General features: G+C 48.0%; 1 protein-coding gene across 3 annotated transcripts in view; it reads left to right on the top strand.

The window, feature by feature from the left end:
- KIF26B (kinesin family member 26B) overlaps positions 1-18,413 on the top strand; it is a 444,934-nt gene extending 426,521 nt beyond the window's left edge. For all 3 annotated transcript variants that reach the window (XM_078077887.1, XM_036100240.2, XM_078077888.1), the window contains 3 exons: positions 1,361-1,563; positions 2,079-2,229; positions 11,654-18,413. In XM_078077887.1, the coding sequence (XP_077934013.1) occupies positions 1,361-1,563; positions 2,079-2,229; positions 11,654-11,802 (503 nt within the window). In that variant the 3' untranslated portion in view covers positions 11,803-18,413. The remainder of the gene's footprint in view (positions 1-1,360; positions 1,564-2,078; positions 2,230-11,653) is intronic.
- The last annotated feature ends 1,883 nt before the right edge of the window (positions 18,414-20,296 follow it).

Below are 20,296 nucleotides of genomic sequence, written 5' to 3'. Positions count from 1 at the left end.
ACGGTGACCGAGGCAAACTGCCGAATCCCGAGTGGGGTCGTGAGGCATAAGTGTGGGAAGCGTTCAGACGCAGGGCAGGCCAGCGCAACAGCAGTCCGCTGGGAAGCACCGCGATCGAGCCTCATAGGAGGTTAGGGCAGAGGGGGTGGAGGCCCTTGTGGGCCGAGCACTGAGGGGAGCACAAGCCCGGGCAGCAGGAGCGTGGACTGCGGGCAGCAGGGTGAGATTAACCCACCAAGGGGGTGTTCTTGTCGGATGTAACGACCGTAGAAGATGTAAGCCCAGGCCGACTTACACCTCCCCTGCGGGGCAGCTAGAGTACGGATTGTCATTGGCGGTGGGGTGTCCGCCTCGGTTCTTGGCCGGGAGTGTGATAACTCCTCGCGGGGGCTGGGAGCGCCCTGCTTTGCTCTGCCCGCCTTCTGCTGTTCACTCGGTCACCAGATAGGTTCTTGTTTTGTCCCTGCCTCTCCATGGAGCTGTGACCCCAAATCTGCTCGAGAAAAACGAAGTCCCTAAAAAAGATCTGTGTAGGTGATCGTGTCAAAGTCTCGAGGGTGCCCGGAGTCTAGGCCCCTCCTGTGTCCTTTTTGTGTTATTGCTGATCTTTACCTCCTGAAGCAGGCATCATATTTCATCAAGGACAGAGGGGATAGGAAGAGGGGGACGACAGACCCCCAGCCTTTAAGGACGCTGTCTAGCAGCTGCCCACAGCACTTCTGCCGATGCCCCATCAGTGGGAGCTTGAGGTGCAGGTCCCAGGGGCATGGTCCCCATCCTGGTGGCTGTGCACCCTACTCCTGTTCTGTCCCCTTCATGGAGGAAGCAGAGCGTATTGGGGACAGCTAGCCCTCTGTCACAGGGTGTCAAGCGTGTTGAATAGGGTCTGGCACATAATCAGTGCTTCTCACAGTGTTGGCTGTCACTATAAGCAAAAAAGCAATGTTTTTTAGAACTATTCCTATAATACCAAATACTAGGACCCTTTTTCCCAGAACACAAGCATCTCTTGAATTCCATGGTAACATACATTCATGCTGAGGGTGGGACCAGTATGGCCGACGGGTCTAGACCGTGTGTTTTGGGGTGCGTGTGTGTGTGTGCGTGCACACATGTGGTTCATGGGTGGAGATTGGAGGTGGCTCTAAGGGAAGGCAGGGAGTTGGTGAGCTTTTGGAGGTGAAGCCAGATTCAGGGAGTAACTGTTGAGGTGCATGGCAGGGCGTTGGCATGTTTCACAGTCAGCCCTGCCACAGACCCTGGGGTGCCTATCAGGGTCCCAGCACGCGCATCAGAAAATATGTTCATTTAAAAGACTGAAATCCAAAAAGATAAACTTTGGGCTTCGTTCCCTCCTCAGGTTCTCAGAGACGGAGGCTCATCCCAGCGCTGTCCCTTGATACCCCCTCCCCTATAAGAAAGCCTGTCAGCAGCACCGGGGTCCGCTGGGTGGACGGCCCCTTGCGCAGCGCCCAGAGGGGCCTCGGGGAACCTTTTGAGATCAAAGTCTATGAAATAGATGACGTAGAGCGGCTACAGCGGCGACGTGCGGGCAGCAGCAAGGTGAGCCGTCTCGTCCCCACACAGTGGTGGCAGCCCCCCCACCCCAGCCCACAGGCAGGTGCTGGAGCAGGGCCCTGAGTGGCACGCTCAGACCTGCGGAGACTTCCCCGCGGGGTCCTGGGGTGGGTGGGAGTCAGTGGCTCTGCCCCAGCCACAGGGTATTTGCACCGACAAGGAGAGCTCCGTGTTTCTCTGCCCGGGTGTCTAGAAGGCTCAACCGCTGGGGGAGCTGCCGGTCCTGGGGGCTTGTCTGGCTCCAGCCTGGAACCCCAGCCGCCTCCTCAATGTAAGGCATGCCCGTGATAGTCCTACCCTGCGGCTGGCTGAGCGGACTCGGGCAAAGGCACAAACATGGCTGGGAGAACCCAGTCCCTCCCAACTTCCCGGCGAGGGGCCAGCTCCCTCATCGCTGACTGCGCACGGAGCATTCCCATCTCCAAGAGGTGGCCTGCATCCGAGCTGGGGGGCCTCTTCTCCCTCTCTCCACACACCCCCAGTCCTTCTCTGCCTTCTAGGAGGTCACGTGCTTCAACGCGAAACTGAAAATTCTGGAGCATCGCCAGCAGAGAATCGCCGAGGTCCGGGCCAAGTACGAGTGGCTGATGAAGGAGCTGGAGATCACCAAACAGTATCTGATGCTGGACCCCAACAAGTGGCTCAGCGAATGTAAGGCCCCGGGTTCCTTCCTATCACTGGGGCTGCCGGGTTCGCCAGCTCAACGGGCCTGCACACAGCCCAGAGGGAGGCGTACACAGACTGTGTGGGTGTCTGGGGGCCCACAACCTCGCTCTCCTCAGGGAAGATGGGGGGATGGGCAGCAAAGGTGTAGCCAGTATTGCTCTTGCGAGAATTTCTCTCATGTGTCTCAGTCCCAAGCACCTGAAAATGAGATTCCCCTCCCCCCACATTTGGCAGAAGATCCCCCAGACTTGAAGCTGAGTTACAAGCCTGCTCCTAGGCCACAAAATCACATTGCATGTCTAGCCCGAACGACATAAGACTTTCTAGAGCTACTAATAGGGTAGAGTGTGAGCCTCACAAAGAACCCAGAAAGCAAGAAAAACATTTTTGAGAGGGAAAGAATAGCATTCACCGTGTTATTTCTGTTCAATAGAAAGCCCAGGATGACAGTAACCATCTCATAACAATTCAGAACAATTTTGTTGTCTCTCTGACAGATTCAATTGTCTCGTATTTATTTGCTCCTAACCATTCTGTTTACCACAAAATAAAGCTCAAATCAGGTCCCAACTATTTCATTGATAGGGGACTCAACATTGGAAGACTTAGTCTGTGGAATAAAATGCATGACTGCCATTAAAATTCCTTTCCCTCCCTTGTCCGACACTCACCAGCCCCCCAGCCTCCCTGTGCCTTGCTCCCTTCACCCCTATCCCCTGCACGCCAATCACGTGGGATGACCACCGTCATGCAGACCGGCCTGGATGCTGGCTTTCCCACATACTAGCTGTGGGACCTCGGCGAAGACAGCTAACCTCTGTGAGCCTTGATTTCCTTAACGTAATGGAGCCCACTTCATAGGGTGTTGTGAGGCATGAGCACTGCTGGGCCCATGATGAAGGCGTGGTATCTGGTAGTAAGATGATTATTATCCCAGAGTTGAACCAAAGAGAAGACTGCTCCCTCGTGCCTGCTTCCGTAGCGCACCGACTGAGGTCCTATGTGAGAGGTCTGGACAGAGACATGCTCTCAGGGTGTTGTCATCCCAGGCACCGGCCGGGGAGAGGACATGAACGAGAACAGTAGCTGAAGTCTGGCTGTGGCACAAATACAGGGCCCAGTGCTTCCTTCTCTCCCACTCGCGGCTTCTCATCTCCTCCGTCCATGAATTCCAGGCAGTTCAGGTCCCGGGGTGCCCCTGCAGGCAGCCCCCCTTCATTTGTACTGTTTGCATTAGAGCTTTCTGTTTTGAGAGCTGTTTATGCCTCAGGCAGGCTCGAGAACGGTCTTCATCTCACAAAGTCACATTTTTTCCCGGGATGGGAGCAAACGTACACATCGGCACACATGTGTAGATGCTTCCAGGAAGCAGTCACTCCCTTCATGCCTTTGTACGTGTCAAAAATCAGTAATCGTTTGATGCTGAGGAAGGGAATGAACAGGAGGCCACATGAAAGGAGAAACATAGATCGTTCCTTTAAGATGAAATGAAACCAAGAATGAGAAAAAAAATAAAACAAAACCCCAATAAGGCAGCACGCTATTTGCCGGGTGTGGGTGATAAATCGAATACTGGCATAGAAACTTATGTGCCGGCATCCATTTTTATTTTTCTTTCTTAATTCTGATGCCACCTTTGAGGTGGTCTAGTAGCAGCCTGAGGAGGTTATGTCCTGGTGGGTTCTTTTTTCAGTTTTCAAAAATTTTATTGCTTTCTTTATTGAAGTCTAGTTGACACACACGGTTACACTAGTTTTAGGTGTACAACATACAGATACTATACGTTACACTGTGCTCACCCCAAGTGTGGTTACCATCTGTCACCATACAAGGCCATGACAGAACCATCGACTTTATTCCCTACGCTGTGCATTCCATCCCCATGACTTATTCATTCCATACCTGGAAGCCTGTACCTGACCATCCCTCCACCCCCCTCCTCCCCTCTGGCAACCACCAGTTTGTCTCTGTATTTATGGGTCTGTTTCTGTTTTTTGGTTTGTTCGTTTTTTGTATCTTTTAAATTCCACATATAAGTGAAATCAAATGGTATGTTTTTCCCTTAGCATAATGCCCTCAGGGTCCATCTATGTTGTTGCAGATGGAAAGATCTTAATCTTTTTTATGGCTGAGTAATATTCCAGTGTGTGTGTGTGTGTGTGTGTGTGTGTGTGTGTGCGCGCGCGCACGCGCATGCACATGCGAGTGTGGGTACTATGTATATAATAGCCATTCTGACAAGTTTGAGGGGACACCTCATTGTGGCTTTGATTTGCATTTCCCTTATGTTGAGCATCTTTTCATGTGTCTGTTGGCCATCTGCATGTCTTCCTTGGAAAAAATGTCTGATCAGGTCCTCTACCTATTTTTTGATTGGATTATTTGTGGGTTTTGATCTTGAGTTGTATAAGTTCTTTATATACTTTGGATATTAACCCCTTATGAAATATATTTGCAAATATTTTCTACCACTCAGCAGGTTGCCTTTTTGTTTTGTCGATGGCTTCCTTCACTGTGCAAAAGCTTTTTATTTGGTGTAGTCCCAATAGTTTATTTTTGCTTTTGTTTCTCTTGCCTCAGGAGACATACCTAGAAAAATGTTGCTAAGGCCAACGTCCAAGAGATTACTGCCTGTTTTCTTTTAGGGGTTTTGTGGTTTCAGGTCTCACATTTAGATCTTTAATCCATTTTGAGTTTATTTTTGTGTATGGTATAAGAAAATGGTCCAGTTTCATTCTTTGCATATGGCTATCCAGTTTTCCCAATGTTATTTATTTATTATTCAGTTAGCCAACATATAGTACATCATTAGTTTTTGATGTAGTGTTCAACGATTCATTAGTTGAGTGTATTATCCTTTCATCACAACATGTGACCTCCTTAATACCCATCACCTGGTTACCCCATCCCCCCATCCCCCTCCCTTCTATAACCCTCAGTTTGTTTTCCAGAGTCCAGAGTCTCTCATGGTTAAAGAAGATGTGGTTCATATATACAATGGAATATTACCTGATGCCATTTATTAAAAACACACTATCTTTTCGCCATTGTACATTTTTACCTCCCTTGTCATAGATTAATTGACCATATAAGCATGGGTTTATTCTTTTGGCTCCCTATCTGTTCCATTGGTCTTTCTATTTTTGTGCCAGTATCATGCTGTTTTGATTACCGTAGCTTTGTAGTGTACCTTAAAACCTGGGATTGTGATACCTACAAATTTGTTCTTCTTTCTCAAGATTGCTTTTTGGGGTCCTTTGTGGTTCCATACCGATTTTCGCACAGTTTGTTCTAGTTCTGTGAAATTACTGTTGGTATTTTGATAGGGATTACATTGAATCTGTAGCTTGCTTTGGGTAGTATGGACATTTTAACAATATTAATCCTTCTAATCCATGAGCATGGTATATCTTTCCATTTGTTTATGCTGTCTTCAATTTCTTTCATCAATTATTTTATAGTTTTTAGAGTATAGATATTCCACCTCCTTGGTTAAGTTTTTTCCTAGGTATTTTATTCTTTTTGGTGCAATTGTAAATTTTTTTTTTTATTTCTCTTTCTGCTAGTTCATTATTCTTGTATAGAACTGCAACTGATTACTGTATATTAATCTCATATCCTGCAACTTTCCTGAGTTCATTTATTACTCTTAATAGTTTCTTGGTAGAGTCTTCAGGGTTTTCTATATAAAGTATCATAGTATCTGCAAATAGTGACAGTCTTACTCCTTCCTTACCAATTTGGGTGCCTTTTATTTCTTTTTATTGTCTGATTTTTGTGGCTAAGACTTCCAGTACTATGTTGGATAAAAATGAGTGGGCATCCTTATCTTATTCTTGATCTGAGAAGAAAAGCTCTGTTTTTCACCATTGAGGATGATGTTGGCTGTGGGTTTGTCCTATGTGGCCTTTATTATGTTGAGGTATGTCCCTCTAAAACCATGAACAGATGTTGTTCTTTGTTAAATGCTTTTTCTGCATCTATTGAGATGATCCCATAGATAAAAACTTCAATTTGTTAATGTGGTGTATCACGTTGATTGATTTGTGGATATTGAACCATTTTTGCACCCGTGGAATAAATTCCACTTCATCATGGTGAATGATTCTCCTAATGTATTGCTGGATGCGGTTTGCTAATATTTTGTTGAAGACTTTAGTATGTATATTCGTCAGAAATATTGGCCTGTAGTTTTCTTTTTTTTTTTATAGTGCCTTTATCTGACTATGGTATCAGGGTAATGCTGGCCTCATAGAATGGATTTGGAAGCTTCCTCTTCTACTTTTTTGAAGCAGTTTGAGGAGAGTAGGTATTAACTCTTCTTTAAATGTTTGGTAGAATTTACCTGTGAATCCATCTAGTCCTGGACTTTTGTTTGTTGGGAGTTTTTTATTATTGATTCAATTTTATTACTAGTAATTCAGATTCTGTGTGTCCTGATTCAGTTTTGGAAAATGGTATATTTCTAGGAATTTACCCATTTCTTCTAGGCAGTTCAATTTGTTGGCATATTTTTCATTACAGTCTCTTATAATCCTTTGTATGTCTGTGATATTGGTTGTTACTTTTCCTTTTTCATTTCTAATTTTCTTTATCTGAGTGCTTTTTTCTTGAGGAGTCAGCTGAAAGTTTATCAATTTTGTTTTTCTTTTCAAAGAACCAGCTTTTGGTTTCATCTATCTTTTCTATTTTTTTGGTCTCTATTTCATTTATTTCTGCTCTGATCTTTATTATTTCCTTTCTTCTACTAGCTTTGAGCTTTCTTCTTTTCTAGTTCATCTGTGTATAAGATTAGATTGTTGCAGATTTTTCTCGTTTCTTGAGGTAGGCCTGTATTACTATAAACTTCCCACTTAGAACTACTTTCACTGTATCCCATTTGGACCATTGTGTTTTCATTTTCATTTGTCTCCATGTATCTTTTTTTCATTTCCTCCTTGATTTCTTCATTGACACACTGGTTGTTTAGCCTCTACAGGATTGTGGTTTTTAGTTTTTTTCCTGTAATTGATTTCTACTTTCATACCACTGTGGTTGGAAAAGATATTTGATATGATTTCAGTCTTCATAAATTTATTGAGACTTGTTTTGTGTCTGGACATGTGATCCATCCTGGAGAATTCCCATGTGCACATGAAAATAATGTGTATTCTTCCATTTGGGGATGGATTGTTCTCTTTGTTAAGTCCATGTGGTCTCATATGTCCTTCAAAGCCATTGTTTCCTTATTGATTTTCTGCTGGGATGATCTATCCATTGATGTGAGTGAGGTATTAAAGTCCCCTAGTATTATTGTATGACTGTCGATTTCTCCCTTTATGTCTATTAATATTTGCTTTATGTATTTAGGTGCTCTAGTGTTGGGTGCATAGATATTTACAATTGTTATATCCTCTTGTTGGATTGATTTCTTTATCATTATGTAATGCCCTTATTTGTCTCTTGTTACTGTTCTTGCTTCAAAGTCTCTCTTGTCTGATAGAAGTACTGCCACCCTGGCTTTTTTTTTTTTGGCTTCTATTTGTATGGTATATCTTTTTCCATCCCTTCATTTTCAGTCTCTATGTGTCTTTAGGTCTGAAGTGAGTTTCTTGTAAGTAGCATATCGATGGGTCTTGGTTTTTTAACCATTTTATCACCCTATTTTGATTGGAGCATTTAGGCCATTTACACTAAAAGTAATTATCAATAGGTATGTCCTTATTGCTATTTTGTTAATTGTTCTCTGGTTGTTTTTGTAGTTCTTCTTTCGTCCTTTTTTTCTTCTCTTGCTTTTTTTGTGATTGATGACTTCCTTTAGTGTTATGCTTGGTTTGGTTTCCTTTATTTTTGTGTGTCGCAGGTTTTTGGTTTGTGGTTCTACAAACCTAAGTATATAGCAGTCTATATTAAGTTGAAGGTCACTTAAGTTTGAACACACTCTAAAAGAACTTCATTTTTACTCCTCCTCCACATTTTATATATATGTTGTCATATTTTACATCTTTTTGTGAGTCCCTTTAATATTTAGATATAATTGGTTTTATTTTCTTTTAACCTTCTTACGAGCTTTCTTAAATGATTGATTTACTACCTTTACTCTATGTTTGCTTTACTCATGAACTTTTTCCTTTCATAATTTTCTTCTAATTATGGCCTTTTCTTTTCTACTTAGAGAAGTCTCTTTAAACATTTCCTGTGAGGCTCACTTAGTGGCAATGAACTCTTTTAACTTTTGTTTGGGCAATTCTTTATCTCCCCTTCAGTTTTTTTTTTTTTTTTTAAGATTTTATTTATTTATTTGACAGAGACACAGCAAGAGGGGGAACACAGGCAGGGGTAGTGGGAGAGGGAGCAGGGAGCCCGATGCAGGGCTCGATCCCAGGACTCTGGGATCATGACCTGAGCCGAAGGCAGACACTTAACGACTGAGCCACCCAGGTACCCCTCTCCCCTTCAGTTCTGAATGATAATCTTGCCAAGTAGAGTGTTCTTGTAGTAGGTTTCTTTTTTCCTTTTCAGAACTTTGACTATGTCATTCCACTCCCTTCTGGCCTGCCAAGTTTTTGCTGAAAAATCAGCTGATGGTCTTATGAGGTTTCTCTTCTATGTACCTAGTTGCTTCTCTCTTGCTTTGCCTTAAAAATTCTCTTTATATTTAATCTTTGACATTTTAATTATTATATGTCTTGATGTGGACCTTCTTGGTTCACCTCATTTGAAACTCTCTGTGCTTTCTTCCCCAGGCTAGGGATGTTTTCAGCTATTATTTCTTCAAATAAGTTTTCTGCCTGTTTCTCTTTCTCTTCTCCTTCTGGGACCCCTGATAATGTGAATATTAGTATGTTTGATGCTGTCCCATAGATCCTTAACTTATCATTGTTTTTTGTTGTTGTTATTTTTACTCTTGTCATTCAGCTGAATGCTTTCCATCACCCTGTCTTCCAGATCACTTATTCCTTTTTCTGCCTCCTCTAATCTGCTGTTGATTCCCTCTTATATACTTTTCATTTCAGTTATCATATTCTTCAACTCTGATTGGTTCTTTATATTTTTTATCTCTTTGTTGAAGTTCTCATTGAGCTCATCCACTCATGCACTCATTGAGCATCTGTCTGACCAGTGCCTTGAACTCTTCATCAGGTAGACTGCTTATCTCCATTTCCTTTAGTTCTTCTTCAGAGGTTTTGTCTTGGCCTCTTGTTTGGAGCATATTCTTCTGTCTCTTCATTTTGTCTGTGTTTCTGTTTCTTCTTATAAACTTGAAGGAATAGTCTTGTGTAGGGACGTCCCCTGTGTTGGCCGTGTATACCTGGCATCTTTGGCTGCTGGCTGGCTGGAGTTGTAGCTGGTATGCGCTGGAGGATGGGGCAATCTGTGCTGGGGCTGCCCTTGTGGGATGACCAGAGCTAAGGTGGTGCAGGCCAGAGGGTCCCAGGGCTCTCCACACAGAGGGTGTGCTGGTGGGACAGCTGAAGTGGGTGTAAGGCAGGGGATCCCAGGTTCTGGGCAAGGATCACCCTGGCTGGAAACTGGAGCTGAAGCAGGTGTGGGTTGGGGGGTCCCAGGGTACTCTGCACTGGGGGTGCCCTGGCAGGTTGTCTGCAGCTGTAGCGGAACAGGCTTGGAGTATTGCAGGCCCCTGTGTCACCTTGGCAAGATGGCCGGAGCTCTAGTGAGCGCTGTGCAGAGCTGTCAGGTGTGTGCTGTGCTGGAACTGGCTTGGTGGGACTGTTGGGGCTGCTGTGGGCTGGGGCAGTGGCGGGCCAGCTAGGGTGTCTCGACCCTGCCTCTGTCTGTGCTATCAAGGGGCAGGGGGGACATAAAACATGACACTAGTCATCGCCTGTGCCCTGGAGAGAGTTCTAGGGCTGGTTCTTCTGCATTCTAGTTGCTTTTTTAAACTGTGGCTTTTGTTTTCTGGATCCCAGCAGCTGACGGCATCCCGGGCAGACAGACTCCTCCTCCTCATCCCCCTCCCCCTCCCCCCCTCCTCCTCCCCTCTGTTCTTCTTTAGGAGGATTTGCTCCACCTGTGTTTGCAAGGAGGGAGGAGGGGAGTTCAGGGTCCTCCTTCGTCGCCATCTTGGATCCTCCCTCTGTATTTTAAACATTATCCTGACACCCAGGAGCCCTCAGTCTCATTCCTAGCTCTCCTCCTCATTGTCTGTGATCCCAAGCAAGTCGCCTCGCTCCTCGGGATCTCAGCGCACCTGTAAAAAGAGGCGGCCTCCATTACAACCCTTGTGGTTGTTTTTTTTTTTAAAGATTTTATTTATTTGACAGAGAGAGACACAGTGAGAGAGGGAACACAAGCAGAGGGAGTGGGAGAGGGAGAAGCAGGCTTCCCGCTGAGCAGGGAGCCCAATGCGGGGCTCGATCCCAGGACCCTGGGATCATGACCTGAGCCGAAGGCAGATGCTTAACGACTGAGCCACCCAGGCGCCCCAACCCTTGTGTTTCATCGGAGTCTGTGTTCCAGTTCCCGAGCCATGTTCCCATTTACCCTCTCATTTTTATTTTACTCTTCATGGCAACTTGAGTCTGGTAAGGGAGGCAGAGTAGCAGTTGTGCCTATCATTTCACTTTTAAGGAACCTGTGCTGGCGGCGGTGAGGCATGGCCGAGCTGGGGGTCCTAGGCCAGCGTCCTCTTCTGGGGCCATCTCCTTTCCCCTCCCCATCTGCTGTCCCTGCTGGAGCCCCTGCCGCTGCCCTGCAGTCACCACTGGACAAAGCGGGGGCCTGGGGACAGGAGGGGATGGCCCCACATCACTGCTCCTTAGGGACAGAAGGAAGCAGACTGTTTGCTGTGCTGGCCTGACCGTAAGGGACGGCCTCTGGGTCCTGAATCTCTGCTTGTATTCTGAGTGCAAGGAATCTTAATTATAGATTTTAGCATCATCATTTCCTGAACCACCAGTGCATATGTGAAAGCAGGAAGCGCCCAGAGACAGGGTCAGGTTTTTCAACCTGCTCAGAGAGGCTGCCGCCTATGGCTGTGGGAAGGAATAAAGAGAGAACAAACAGAAGTAGACAAAGGTATAAATGTCACTCAGGTGAGGCCCCCCCAAAAAAGGAGGGGATACTCTGCACCTCAGCTTGGAGATTTATTTTATAGCTAATCAAGAAGAACGGCCCTGGTAGAGTCTCACATCCTATGCTGGAGGTGGACGGAGGTGGGGAGAGCCGGAATGTCGCCTTATCCTTCTGTAGAATCTCAACAAAATGGGAAGGGCCTGAAATCATCATAATGACTGCGAAGGGCCCCAGTATCCATGCAGGCAGCAAGCAGAGCCCATTGGCAGCCCGAGGGAGGCAGCGGGTCCCATGCTGCCCCAGGTCTCCCCCCGGAGGGGCTGGGTGGGGTGGTGACCAGGAGGCCACCCTCCTGTGCTGGCCACATCTCCACCAGGCTTCTCCTTCTTTGCAGTTGACTTGGAGCAGGTTTTGGAGCTGGATTCCCTGGAGTACCTGGAGGCCCTGGAGTGCGTGACGGAGCGCTTGGAGAGCCGCGTCAACTTCTGCAAGGCCCACCTCATGATGATCACCTGCTTCGACATCACCTCCCGGCGCCGATGAAGAGCCGGCCCGGCCTGCCAGCCCCTCACTGCCCAGCCCCGCCCCCCCTCCCCCCCTCCCCCCCCCCCTCAGCAGGCCCTCGGTGCCGGCGGCTCGGAGACAGCGGAAGGAGGACGAAGGTTGGTGCAAGTCTGGAGGGAGTGCTGAGCGGAAGGCAGTTTTCTTTTGTTTTCTGTAGGAAAGGTGCAAACACCACACGTGTGGGAGGAGGAAATGATGGGAAGCCCAAGGGACGTGGAAGCCCCATGAGACTGAAAAAGCACTTTGAGGAACTTTCGAGAACTTGTTGATACGTAAGAACTGCTGGCAAGAGCCCCCCTCTTCTCTGGCTTTGCGAGAAGGGGCGAGGGTGCGTGCAGGATTGCTGTCAGAACCGGACACACAACAGATGACCCAGAGCGACTAAGTGCCTTGCAAATCTTTATTATCCAAACAGTTTTGAGACTTTCTTGTGTACAGATGGTGCTACTCCAGATGAAAACAACACCACCACCACAAAAAAGAAAATCAAACGCATTTTTGGAAATGTATTTACAGCTCGTTTTCTCTTGGTGTTTTATCCTATTTCTGACTTGCTGTTTCTAAATAAGTAGTGTTTGTAGCTCTATCCCCTAAGCAGTATTGCATATGAATAAATGTTCACTGTCCTTTACGGTTCTTCTGGTAAGGCCACTCAGAACAGAGAGACTTGATGGGCATGAGCTGGTGTGTTTCCAAAGACAGCGGGGTCAGCGGGTGACACTTCGTGCCACCTCTCTCACTAGGGGCGCGGGCGGCAGGCAGCCTCGCGGGGCAGGTGCGTGCGAGCTTGAGAGAACGGGGGCTGCATCTTTCCGGGAAAAGGAGCCTTTACAACCGGGGCCTTCCGTGTCCTTTGAGAGGCGTGTGTGTTTGATCCAGATACAGCCTCTCCCTCCAAGTCCTGACTCGCGTACTGATTCCTTTATCCCCAAACCCAGGGTTTTCATGGCCCTCAAAACCTTTTTCATAGTCATTTTTATTCCAAAGACTGGATTGAAAGCTTGAACCAACTCAGTAGAGCCATATTTTCTGTTCTCTGGTTCCGTGACATTATCAGAAACAGGAGATCTTTCCCAGTTTAGAGACCCTCTCAGGCTGGTATATGCTCAGAGACTTGCAAGAGTCTTGGTTTAGAACAAGGAAGGCTGTTGGGATCACATGACATCTCTGTGGTCCAGAGTGCTATTCAAATGCAAAACCGCCCCATCCTCCTATGTCCCGAGGCCACCATCTCAAGGAAGGACAAGGCTTGTCCCCCCAGGCTTGGCTGCCGAAGGCAGGTTTCCTGTCGTGACTCACCCCCCCCCCCCCCCAGAGGCAGCGCACAGAGCTTCGTGCATAGGGCTGTCCCAGGAACATAGGACTTTGTCCTCAGATGGAGGGGCTCACCCTGCCTCGACTCCCTTAGGGATTATCATACCCATTTAGCGATGGAACCCCAAGGCACCAAGTGGCCAGGGGATTATGCGATAACAGCCGTGGAGAGGCAGGGGCTGCCTCCTACTCCTGGGGCCAGGAGGTGAGGGTGCTGAGGGTCTTACAGAGTACTATCCGGTTTTGCCCTCCAGCACAGTGTATCATCACGAGCTGATTTCTAGGTTCGACAGTCCATGCTACCCAACACCTCAGACCCAGCTGCACCCCGAGGAATCAGACCTGAGTGTACGTGTGGACGCATGTGGCCCAGCAGAGCTCAGGCAGCCAGTGAAGTTCAGCCGAACTCTGTGCATAGGAGCTGGGGTCTCGTGAGCCTCACAGTACCCGGTCCTTTACTGGTCAGAACCGGCACAGACGCGCTGATGGCTCACGTGTCTGGAAGTCCACCCCCCAGACTGGAAGCCAGCCCCATGGATGACCAGTCCAGCTCTTTGTGTCCGCACCTGCTCCCAGACGGACACGCAGAGCAGATGCTCACCTCTGAGAGCTGAACGGGCTCCGACATGGTGAAAGGTGCTCCAGAATGGACCATGCTCCCCTTAGCTTAACAAGTTGTCTGTCACCCTGGAAAGCGGGGCCTCCCCCAGCTCCTCAGCCTTCACCCCAGCCTGCAGGCTCTGGGCATGCCTCTGCCCTCCCAGCACCTGTATGAACGGGCTTGTTGAACAGCAACATTATGGAAGCTTCTGGACCCCAAAGGATGCCCATCTTTTGAGTCTGAGTTTGCATCCCTTTTGGTTGCTGCCCTGACATATACCACTTCATGAAAAGCCTTTAATTTGTGAATGGTCAGAGGTGAGTATGCTGGTCTCTGTTGGAAACACGTTCACTTGATGAGTAATCCCCCATGTACTTAGCTTTTCCCTGGCACATCTCCCCTGGCCCCAAGGTCACCACACAGCGCTGCCTGCCTTAAACAGACCAGCCATGGGATCCTGGTGCCTTTCCTGGAGCGACACCAAATCGAGACATCTACAGAAATTTAAAATCTCAATCCAGGGAATCTTTCCTACTCCCTAAGCCTGCTTTTCTCCACTTGTTGCAACTTCGTGAGCAGCAAAAGGGTTGAATGAAACCGAGAGCCTTCTTACCGAGTCAGACTGGCTTCTCCAAGATGCTGTGCCGTGGAACATCTCTCGGGAAGTTGTTGGCCAACTTTGTGTGGAGGTTGTCCATTCTGGCTTTTTCTTTTCTTTTTCTTTCTTTCCTTTAAACCTCAGTGAGCTGCAAACATCTTCATGTACCAAGTATTGCTTAACCATGTGAAGACGTCATGAATTTTGAGCTATGATGGTTCCTGGTTCTTCCTAGAAGTTGACTAAACCAACGATGCTCTTCAGACACAGAGGGAAGCAGGTGTGGCCAACTCTTTCGAGGCAGTCCCAATAACTGAGGAATGCCTCATCCGATGACCAGATGTGACAGAGCTCCACAGTTTGGTTCTGGTGAGAGAGAACCCAAGAAGCAAAGAGGAATGTCAAAGAATCCATTTCCATGTCCTTATCCACAACCAGAAGGACTGGAAACTTTCTATGTGAAATTAACATCTAGAGCCATCAGCTTTCATTCCTGGTCTGAAATCTGCCCAAATAGTTTAGTGTGAGGTGAAGCATTGGCCACACAACAAAACTCAGACCCACAAAAGGGAAATGGCGGTATTGCTTCTGGGGAGTAAATCCAGATTACTTTCCATGAGATTGGTTCGTGCTGTGACTGAATGACATTGGGCTTATCCTGGGCTTGCAGTCCCCACCTGAGAACTGCAACCTTGGATCTTATGGTCCTTGAATTCCCCTGTCCATCACGGGGAAGCTGTCACTGACGTTCATCTCTTCCAGATTTGAAATCAGAACACCCCGTGTGTGGTTTGATCTCCAGTCGCTATTCCAAACACTGGGAGCTCATGACAGATGCAGAGGGCAGTCTCTGCGGATGCCAGTGGGGGTCCTCCAAGGGACCTTGAGCTGGGGCGGGGGTGGAAGCTGGGACAAGAAGCCAGGCAGCCCAGCCTGGGGAACTTGGCAGGCAAGAATCTGGCCAGTTGTCATAAATTAGCCTTATGCTTCAAGTCTCTGTCCCTGGAAGGTGGCAGTGATCTCACTGTGGCCACAAAAGCCATCTGGGCAGATGGTTCGAAAAGTCTGACATACACAGTTACAACTTATGTTCGTTCTTAGACTTCTGTGCATGCTGAGCAAGAAGCCCTTCTCTGGGCTCCAGATTCTAAAGTTATGGCAAATCTGGGTTGATCTGTAACCCTTTCCATAGGTGTCCCTGTGGGAAAGCAGCTGATGGACCTGGTCTTCGTGGGAGAGAGGGCCAGGCTTGCGAGAGCCTGCAGACACTGTGGCCAGCATCCTTGGCCACGGCCAATGTGTAGTTGAGGCTTCCAAAAATTCCAAAAAGGATTTCAGGCTGTGAAAGAAAGAACTAAAGATGTCTATTTCACAACTGAAACCAGAAGAAATCATGAGTTGACTCATTGTTCCTTCCTTCCGGAATATCAGCCCACTCTGAGCATATACTGAAAGAATCCCTTGCTTTTAAAGGCAATTTCTTTTAAACCCTGAAACCATGTCAGTAAGAAACAGGTAGAAAGTCTTGTCACAACTAGTCAATGCTGAAAACGGCCTGGTCCCACTGTCCCCGGGGCCTCGGGTGGTGCAGCCAGGCCTTCTGTGACGGACACGGCTCATCACTGCCCCACAGAAGACCCGGCCCCACAGAGAACAGCCAGTGGAGCCCACTCCGCTCTGTGCCCCATGAAGCCAGGCCACATGCCCAGCACCCCTGACACTGCTGATAAGTGGCCTAAAGTGGTCGGGGGTGGGGGGGGGGAGGTGGTCAGGGCACAGGCCCTACAAATATCATGTTCCTTTGGACTGGAATCTCTTTCTCCTCCTCCTGCAAATATCTGTCAATATTTGTGGGTAAGAACTCATAAATTGTGTCACTTAGCAATTTCCCTAAAACACACACACATATTTTATAATTACAAACTGTTCATTTCCAGATAAAAACCTAACTCCAATCCAGGAGAAGCTCTTGTAACTCAAGCCCAGCTTCTCATAGAAGTTTTCTGTCCATTCTTAAAAGATGGTTTACCCATCCCTAAACGAATACACTCTGCTTCTGGGTGGCCCTCCGCAGAACTGGACACTGATGTCCTAACACCGGGCACGGAGCAGATGCTCGAGGCGGCAGACAGCCTTCAGCACGCCCAGTGAACACACTCTGAACGCCCCGTGTCCGTGAACATCGGGGTGGGCACCGAGCTCGGGGCACGTGCACACCCGCTCCATTCCCCACCCCGCTAACCAATAGCCCACAGTCCTGTTACATTGTAGGAAGAAGTAAAATTGATTTGTAAGCTCAGGATATTGTCGTGTAGCCTCGCCTGTGTTTTGTGATTTATTTCTACATCACAGTTGGAAGTGCGGTCCAAGGGCAATGCACTGAAGTGTACGTGGGGTGCATCTGTGGCTGTTTTTGCCCCTCCCTCTCGTGAGCTCCGTTAATGGAGGCAGGGTCCCGGGGGCGGAAAGATAAATCAATCAGGAGACCAGGGATGAGGATCCAGTCCTCAAAGTATCAAGCTACATTCAACATCTAAGCCATTTCCATAGCGAGTAGCTGAGAGGGAAAGGTCCCTTCATTTTGAATTTGATGATCATGGGCTTGGAAACCAGCCTTCACAGGCCTGGATGGGATTTCTGAGAAATTTCTGCAAAAAGTACAGATCGTATTAGGTCCCCACAGTCCCCTGAGACCCCCACACGCCCCTCAGGCGCTACTGAAGGGGGTTTGGAGAAGCAACTAGAGGTCCTGACCTTGGGTATGTGTCGTACCTGTTTGTTCTGGAGAAACCAAAGCACTTTAGTGAGGTTTACAACCCGTAATACTTATGGCATCTTGTCCGCTCCCTGGATGCCTGAGGGGCAGGGAGGGGCTGGGGTCAGTAGTCTCATTTGAGAGGCAGCTCTACCTAGGAGAAAAAGCCTGGAGCCAGGAGTCAGGAAGCCAGCGCCCATCCTAGTTCCCTCCCTTGCTATGCAACCTTGGGCTCCCCAGTGGGAGATCCAGGCTCAGAAAAGCTGCCCTTCTGGGATGGCGTAGAGAGAAAATGGTATCCGTGATGGGAAGTGCTTTGAAGAAATTACAGCTCTGTGTAGGAGCTGGGGATCATCATTTCTTGATGAAGAAGCTCAAGTCAATAGTCAGTGACTGAGGCCCAAGTCCACAGAGTCGCTTTAGGGCGGACCGTGACCTGAGTCCAGAATCTTGGGCTCTCCCCATGAGCTGCTGCTTGCACCCAGCGCAGGAACACGTGGCCACACGTCACGCCTATGTACTGGCATGTGTGTGCGTGTGTACGGGTGTGTAGCACGGAAAGAGCATAGGACAGAAAGCCGGAGTGTCAGAAGTCCTATGGCCTTGGGGACATTACTGAACTTCTCCGGAACTCCCACGTTCTAATCTGTAAAATGATGACATTGTGCTAAATGAGCGTTGTGGTTCCTGCAGCTCTAGAAATGTATGTATGTATATATAAATATGCTTATCTGTAGAAATGGGCCAACTTGGAAGTTGGAGACAAGGCCTGCCGAGTCATTCGTGTCACAAACAGCCAATTCACAAACCAGTGCACAGAATCATGTTTTAAGATTCAATGGTAGTAGTTAAGGTCATGGTTTTAAATTCACTGTTTAACTGGATAAAAGATCGGTGCCATTTTAAAAATTAAGCTCTCAGCTTACAAGTGTTGGCTGTTACCACTTTTTAATAAAGTTCGTGTGTTAAAGGCTGAAATCCCAACCATTCTGTACTTGGGCAGGTCCCAACAGCCTCTTGGGCCAACAGGCTGGGTTTTGTGTCTGGGCCCTCACATCGCTATATACAAGCTAGCTGTTGGCTTGGTCATGATAACTATGAGCAGGCTACCTGGAGAACAGTCTGGAAGAGAAAGTTCTAGTTCTCAAAAACTGATGACATGAATCCATTAAGTTGTGTGCCATTTCCAGTGAGAAGACATTGTTTGCTGGCTACGATCTCGGACTTTTTGTGGCATATGAGGTGTAAAATGTTGTCAAAAAAGAATCTGGTGTTTAAAAAGAATCAAACTATGGTGGCATTAAATGTTCACTTCTATTCTACTCCGAGTCCTGGATGCCTATCTAATGTATCCTTTTGTTCAGAGGGGGACACAATTCAGGGCCAGGAAGGCAGGTTCTTCTCCCTAGAGCAACACCCTGGCTGGGGGCTTCCTCCCAGGCCCCTAGGGACCTCCCTGGCTGAGGCCTGTCTCCAGCAAGTTCGGACACTCGGCCAGGGCTGGGTGGCTGTGGGGGCTGAGTCCCAGAGACCCAACATCGTGTGGCATCCCTGAGAGTCAGCCACTGGGCTCTTAGAGTACCCCTCCCCACTAAGGACAATCTCTTCCCATCCCGACCATGCAAATGCTCTCCCCTGAGCAGCCATCCAGCATTTCTGAGATGTCAGTACCACATCCATGCAAACATCTGAGCACCCCTCTGCACTCCCGAGAGAGGGCAGTGGCCACGTACAGCAAATGCACACTCTCCATTCCTGGCACGGCCCTGCTCTGACTCCGTATCTCCTATGCCGCAGAATTGGCCTGGACACCCACACCTTCCAGGCTCCCCACTCTTCTTCTCCCCAAATAGCACATCAGAACTTCCTGGGCTCCCTTTGGGCCCCTCGAGGCAGAAGCTACACATTCTTAAGAAGCCACAAGCCATAAGGATTTTCTAGAAATGATGCCTTCAATATTAGTGTAAGCGAAGGCGCTGCCTGACTCTGCGCACCCCCCTAAGAGAGGCCAGAAAGGCAGCTTCTAGAACAGATTCTCACCCCCTCACGCTTAACCTTGGGGAAAAACCGTCTCTCAAACCATTAAATTCTCAGAATTGTTATTAGTGTTACTTTTATTCTTTTTCCCTTTCGATCCTGTGTTTTCATCTCGGAGCACATTAACACCCTGTCCACCATGGCACCCTCCTCCAGATGGATATAAAAACAAAGCAAGGTGACGCCATTTACTAGCAAAGCACATTGGGCTGTCCTGGCACCTGCATGGAGAAAACGTCTCCACATCTGATGCTTTCACTTGCTCTTCCAGGTGAAGGCTTAGTTTCCAGAAAACTCCTATAAACATACAGAGCACTTGGAGTGTAAACACTTTGGCCTGTCAGTGGCTGGTGTGCTCCCAGCACCTGAGGGGGGCCTCTTGTTCTATATCTTCAGCCTCTAGAACAGAGTCTGGGATATAGTGGCTACTCATAAATTGGATGGATGGATGGATGGATGGATGGACGGATGGATGACCTTTGGGAGAAGAGGAGGGGCCAGAAAACACTTGGGAAAGAGTCTGCTGAAATTTCAAACACCCTTAACAAAGGACCCGAGGTCTGCATTTGCAAATGCTCAGTTGAGATTAAGCCCCGATTCCCAGTGGAGAAGGAGCACCAGGGAAGGAGCACCAGGTCCATACCAGGTCAAACCCATGCCCTGGCTTCAATATATGCATAACCTTGACCTCCCAACTACTGGCCAGCCTTGGCTTCCGGCCTCCTGAAGCCTTTCTCTCTAAGAGATGAAAAAGAGTAGTGCTCAAACACTTGGATCCCTACTGATCATTGAGAAAAGCAATCAACAGACCTTTCCTGAGCATTTGCTTTGTCGACACTGCTGGCTGCTGAAAAATAAAACAGACGCAGGCTTCAAGAACTCACTTCCGTTGGCAAGACGGGCTGGCAAACCAAAACCTATTACAAACAGGCACACATACTCCCCCTCAATGAAGGGTGAAGTCTCCTCCCACCAGCCCCCAACACATGCCCTCTTTCCTCGATTTGGGCCCTTAGCCAGGCCTCACTTCCAGAAAAGTCGTCTTCAGCCCCAGGGTTGGGAGGGCAAGGAGAGGGGAGAGAAGGAGGGGGACATACACAGGTCACCCTGCAGGTCACGTCATTTCTGCTCTGGAAATTCACTCCCTGTGGAGCCCCCAGGCAGGCCC

This window comes from Halichoerus grypus, chromosome 7, assembly GCF_964656455.1.
Source record: "Halichoerus grypus chromosome 7, mHalGry1.hap1.1, whole genome shotgun sequence".
Lineage (NCBI taxonomy): Eukaryota > Metazoa > Chordata > Mammalia > Carnivora > Phocidae > Halichoerus > Halichoerus grypus.
The sequence above is the reverse complement of the archived record's forward strand: the minus strand, read 5'-3'. Positions and strand labels throughout refer to the sequence as shown.